Source organism: Mustela putorius, unplaced genomic scaffold (assembly GCF_011764305.1).
Source record: "Mustela putorius furo isolate JIRA1106 unplaced genomic scaffold, ASM1176430v1.1 tig00003869_pilon_pilon_pilon, whole genome shotgun sequence".
Classification (NCBI taxonomy): Eukaryota; Metazoa; Chordata; class Mammalia; order Carnivora; family Mustelidae; genus Mustela; species Mustela putorius.
The window spans coordinates 16,214,019-16,220,018 of NW_025422021.1; the positions used below are offsets into that span (position 1 = coordinate 16,214,019).

Consider the following 6,000-nt stretch of genomic DNA (forward strand, 5'->3'; position numbering starts at 1 on the left):
GCTGCCAAAGACCTCCTGAGTGAGCCCGAGTTTCTCTTCAAGGTATAAGAATCCAAACTGATTACCAAGTAGAAACCTAGAAGAGGTATAAGCATTCTTTTGTTTAGTTTTCAGCTGCCTTGTACCCTTAGAGAGTTTTCTATTCTGGTAAGAGAATTAAGGTAAGTTCCCAATTTGTATTGCCAGTAAAAATTCTCAACACCTACTGCTTACAGCAAATTGCAGAATGCCCTGGCATCAGTAGTGTTATTATTATTATGCTGGCTTGCCTTTAAAATAAGGCTATATCTTATTGTCCCTTTAATGAAAGTTGGGATGTTTACATACTACCTAGCAATTCCAAAAAATTATTCCAAAGCCAGTGGTGTAGTCTCACACAAGGCTATATTAAATAGATCAAATAAGCAGGACGAATTTATAGGAAAAAGAGCAGATGGAACTGCTGTGTCATTCTACGGATGATCTTGGGTCCCAACAACAACCTCTAGCAGGACTGGGCTTTCAAATATTAAGAAAGTAACCACTATCTAGACAAGATACTCAGCTGGACTTCTTCCAGTACAAACATCAGCTATATAGTTTTCCCACTAATTACTACTTTCTCAACTCTTAAGAATTATAGCATAAACAGAACACCCATTGCTTTGGACTGCCCAGCGAGTTAGGTTTGGAAGTGTCCCAAAATGCTGACTGATGACAGCTTCTTAACAGCAGCTGGTGGCGGTTTTCATCCTGATAGCATTTTCAGCACTCTGAAGTTGAGATGCATTAGTCTCACATATTTGTTCCTGTGAAGAGAAGAGACTCTATACATATACACACCACCACACCCACATACGTATATTTATATCTTAACCATTTTTTCATTGTTTTCAAATTTTTTCAAAGAAACCAGAAGATAATAATTATTATAAACACAGAGGGAGTTCTACAGTATTTTTCCTAAAAGAACATTGTCAGTTTCGAGTATTTCAGGACAGCTTAAGGAGTCCATAATTCATTCAGTTCTTGCCATATGAAAACTAATGCTTTGTATCTGTGCACCTTTGTAGTTATTCATTTGTATGCAGGTATTAGAAATAGCAAAATTACATTTTCCATATATTTTAAATTAGAATACAGTTATACACCTCTTTTCCCATTCTTATCTCTAGCTGTAGGCATATATTTTCCATGAAGTGTTGTCCCTCTTATTCTTCCCCAAGTTTTTAGATAGTGCCTCAATAGTCATTTCATAATGTATTCCAATCAGCTGTGATTTACAGCTGGACTTCTGCTATTTTTGTAAAAGCTACAAAAAGCTACAAAAGTTGTATTTTTGGAATCATAGTTGTAATATTTCTGGTATGAGAATGGTACTGAGTATAACGCAGTGATTTTAGTAAATGATGCTATTGAGAAAATATTTATTTTAAAACTATTTCAAGTTATAATCTGTTTTTTACATCCTCCAGCTTCAAAATCAGTTTTCTGTGATTTTTCCTTGGGGAAATCTACCAACTCATGTGTCAGAAAGCTTTTAAATCTTAGGGGATAGGTATATAGGGTTTCATTATACTATTCTTTCTACTTTTCTGTATATTTACGTATTTCCATAATAACTTTTTCAAATATAGCAAAACATGTATTTTATGGAATGCTTGCTTTTAATTTTAAACCGATATCACATTTGCTATTGTCTGTTTTTAAAAACTTGTTTTATGGCCTAAGAGAATGCCATTTGTTATACAATTATATTTAATATATTTAATAGTATGTTATATTTTGTTTAATGTATAATTAACATTTAATATACTTTTAAAACTATATCACCTAAAATGCATTAAATTTTAACATTATTTCATTTGCCAAATGTGTAACTCAAATTTAGCCTCTTCAAAGGGAAAGTACCTTTTCTTGAAGTCAATAACTCTCAATATTTTTTAAAAAATATTTATTTATTTGTTTGCAAGAGAGAGTGAGAACACAAACACATAACACGGTGTGAGTGGGGGGAGGGGCAGAGAGAGAGGGAAAGGGAGAATCTCAGGCGCTCTTCCCTCTGAGTGCAGAGACTGACATGGGGCTCCATCTTATGACTATGAGATCACAACCTGTGCTTAAATCAAGAGTGGAGGCTTAACTGAGCCACCAGGCACCCCTCCTGGAATTTTTATAATAGACAACACTACTCCCCATAATTTTCAATCTGACATGCCCCCTTGGGTTGGACTTATCCATAAGCTAATGTAGGGGAGGGTGAATGAGTCATAGTCATTTAGTTCTGCTGTCAATTTTCTAGGGTAATTAACATGTTTAGTTTTACTTGAAAGAGGATTTAGAAAAGCTATTTCATGTTAAGTGCCCCAGGGGTGATAGTTTTCTTTTCTCATACAGAGAGGAACCTACTTTTACACCAACTCAAGAAAGAGGAAAGATGATATCCTCTACACACCTCCCAGTAGTCAGTCTCCTCTTGTACATAAATGACAAATAGACCACTCATATTTGAATAGCATAGTAGATACTCAGCAATTTGAAATAAGAATATAGGAAAATGTGGTGTGCTGAAAATATGGGAAATTTTAAGAGTTTGCCAGAAGTTGGTCTTACCTTCTGCTTTATTTTCTAAATTATTATTTTTTTATCATTTTTTCCTTAGGTCTGATATTCTCATTTGTAAATATATCATCAGAAAGGGGAAAGCCTATTCCTAAGTCTTGGGTTATTCTTCTTTCCCTTGGTTGATTCAACCTATTAAACTTTTAGCATGTACAAAGATAAACACATTTTATAAATGTATTTCAAAAACTGTCCAAACAATGCTCATTTGGTAACATGTTGTTATTTCTTGTTTTCAATATGCAGGGTGTGCTCTGTGCCACTCCACTAATTTTTATCATTCCATCAGCATGCTATCTGAAACTGTCTGAAGAACCGAGGACACACTCAGATAAGATTATGTCCTGTGTCATGCTTCCTGTCGGTGTTATGGTGATGGTTACTGGACTCCTCATGGCTGTCACAAATCCTCAAGACTGCACCCATGGGCAGGAAATGTTCTACTGCTTTCCTGACAATCTCTCCCTCACAAACATCTCAGTTTCTCATCTTCAACTGACAACACAACTTTCAGTTTTAAACAGCAGTATCTTTCAATGAGTTGACTGCTTTCAAAAGTATATATGTTTTCAAAGACTTCTAAACCTCATCACATTCACACATTTTAGTCTGTATATTATAAAATTATTATTTTGGCATTTATCAAGACTTGGTTTTCTTTACTCTTTAGTCCATTATAAAAGATAAAGAGGATTGGGGTGCCTGGGTGTCTCAGTGGGTTACAGCCTCTGCCTTCAGCTCAGGTGATGATCCCAAAGTCCTGGGATCTAGCTCAGCATCAGGCTCTCTGCTTCCTCCTTTCTCTCTGCCTGCCTCTCTGCCTACTTGTGATCTCTCTGTCAAATAAAATAAATAAAATCTTTAAAAATATATATGTTTAAAAGATAAAGAGGGAAAGAAAATGGAAGATTTTTTTTGTTTTATTGCTTTATTTTAAACAAAGTTCATGTTTTAATGACTATGCTGCCTTAATCTCAATTGCAGGAGGAAAAGTGAAGCCCGTGGCCCTTGCTGCCATCCTCTCAAAGCATTACTCTTTTATTCAATAGGTGAGCCAACATACTGCACTCCAAAATAAGTAGGTGATTGTGGGTTGGAATTTTATGTATTTATCCTTTATGAGAAAAAAAAATTTGTTTCTTTTAAAGTTTATGGAACGGGAGAGAAGGGAAACTGAAAACTATTAAAGGGAACAGATATCCCAAGAGCAAAGTGAAAGTCTCCATTACAGTTTTAGGAGATACCTTATTTAGAGGGGAGTGAATCCCTGGAGAAGTGAGTAAAGTTCTTCCCATGGTAAGAAGCAAGAATAATAGACTATACAGAGCAAGATAAGTGAGAAATCAAAATTACCTCTCGAGTTTTGATCCTGTGGGAATACAACGGCATTGCCATTAAATAAATTATAAAGCAGAGGGAAAAACCACAAGTTCTCAGGCACAAGCCCAAGAGATCGGTTATGTGTCCGCTTTGGACCTGCTGAATTTCAAGTACTGATGGGAGTATACAACCGGAAGCTGAACTTAGAGACGAGACGCTTGCAAGAAGAGTCAGGACCTCAGAAGAGGAATTCTCACTCCTCTGGGATCCTCTGAGAGATTCTTGAGGGCTTGTTGGCTGGATTCTCCAGAAGCAGACAATGAGATGGAGTCTGGCGTGCAGGGTGTTTATTAAGGATCATCACTAATGGGAGAGAGGCGGAAACCAGGACTGGGAGGGCAAGATGGAACTGCAAGGCAGGCCAACAAAGCATTAGTCAGGTCCATGGGAAACTGGAACATATGTGGCCCACATCAAGAGTTGTCCCTGTTCAGGTGAAATAGCCAAGTTTTAATACCACTGCATCCATCTGTCCTTGAATGTGGGTACTTGTGGAGGGCAAACCCTGGCAGCTCTTTGCAGCTGAACAAACCCTAAAGGAACTGAGAACTGGATGCGTCTTCTAGTGGCTAGGGCACCGCGTGCTTCCTTACAGGGCAACTGGCAGGCACAGCTGCCTCCACCACAGTGGCCCTTCGTTTTTAGTGAGGATTTTTAAAACACCTTTTCGTGAGGATTTCACATCTGACACTCTTCCAAAAATAATAAGAACATTTGGGACCATGTGGACAGCTACCTTATACCAAATCACCCCAAATTTCTCACCTTTTCATTTGTAGTTCAAGTTGACAACCGATTGCACTGTATTAATTGTTGCCGAACAGAAAATGTCACAAGCAGAGTTAATACACACATGATGTGTTTGTACAAATCACAGCAAAAGAAAAGAAAACCCACAGGAAATGTATAAAGGGTAGTTTCACAGTGGTTTGAGTAAAGAAGTGGTAAGAGGTGAGTCATCATGGGAGTCATAGTGAGAAAGACCTGTAGAAAGCACAGAAAGCTGCACGTTAGGCAGAACCATGCTCAGGCTCAGAGTGTGATTTTTTTGCTTCAATAAAACATCCACGTGACTCAATTAGTTTAAATTCTATGGGCTGTATAACTTTTCTGTATTTACTTTGTAGATTTGTTTTTTATAGTTTAGGAATCGTAAGGTTAAGTAGTTTGTGCCTAGTTTTAGATTGGCACATGTTCTTGTAAAATAATAATAAAAATACTTTCATTCCATACTGAGGGAATGTAAGAAATTTTTGCAGCCGTCTATCCCTACATTACTCAAAACTGAGAAACATTGACCTACATAGTTATTAGATAAAATCACAAGAGATGAGAGTTCCAAGAATGTATAAAGAGAAGCACATCAAGGATAACCATCTATTATCTTGTAGTTTGGGTATTGCTTCAGCTACCAAAAGTTAAATTAACCTTGACTCTTCAAGTAGGTTAAAAAAAAAAAAAAAACTCCTGGTAGGAACTGAGTATTATATTATTGCCTAATAAATATTTGGGTGGTTTTTTTTTAATCCTAATCCACTGTAGAACAAAACTGCCTTACATGAATTACCAACATCTTTCAAATTATGATAGAATAAATCTTAGAAACTTACATCTTTTTTGCAAGAATATTTGTCTTCTCTTTATTATGCCACCATGCAAAACTTCAAGAACCACCCCATATCTATTTTCTGCCTCAATTTAATAAGAGATTTCTACGAAACTCATTCCCTCCCTGACACTTCTTGCCCTTAACATAGAAACTTGAGGATTTAAAACCAATTTCTGAGGTTGCCACTACATTTGGATTTATAAAGCACTTCTTAATTTAAAAAAGAAAGGAGGGGAACAATATCTTTACACACGAATGTAAACATCTAGCAATACATTTCCATTAAACGTACAGATGGGATGACACCTGTGTAACTTGTGAATTGGATCCTTGTCTGTGTAACAATTTAAGATAGGATCTTTCATTTCAACCCTCACTTGAACTATCTTCAAATATCAGAGCCCGTGGAT

The 6,000-nt window shown here is 36.5% G+C and overlaps 1 protein-coding gene across 3 annotated transcripts in view; it reads left to right on the plus strand.

The window, feature by feature from the left end:
• Window positions 1-3,354, plus strand: part of SLC38A11 (solute carrier family 38 member 11) — a 50,478-nt gene extending 47,124 nt beyond the window's left edge. For all 3 annotated transcript variants that reach the window (XM_004743975.3, XM_004743973.3, XM_004743974.3), the window contains one exon: window positions 2,848-3,354. In XM_004743975.3, coding sequence (XP_004744032.3) covers window positions 2,848-3,141 — 294 coding nt within the window. In that variant the 3' untranslated portion in view covers window positions 3,142-3,354. The remainder of the gene's footprint in view (window positions 1-2,847) is intronic.
• The last annotated feature ends 2,646 nt before the right edge of the window (window positions 3,355-6,000 follow it).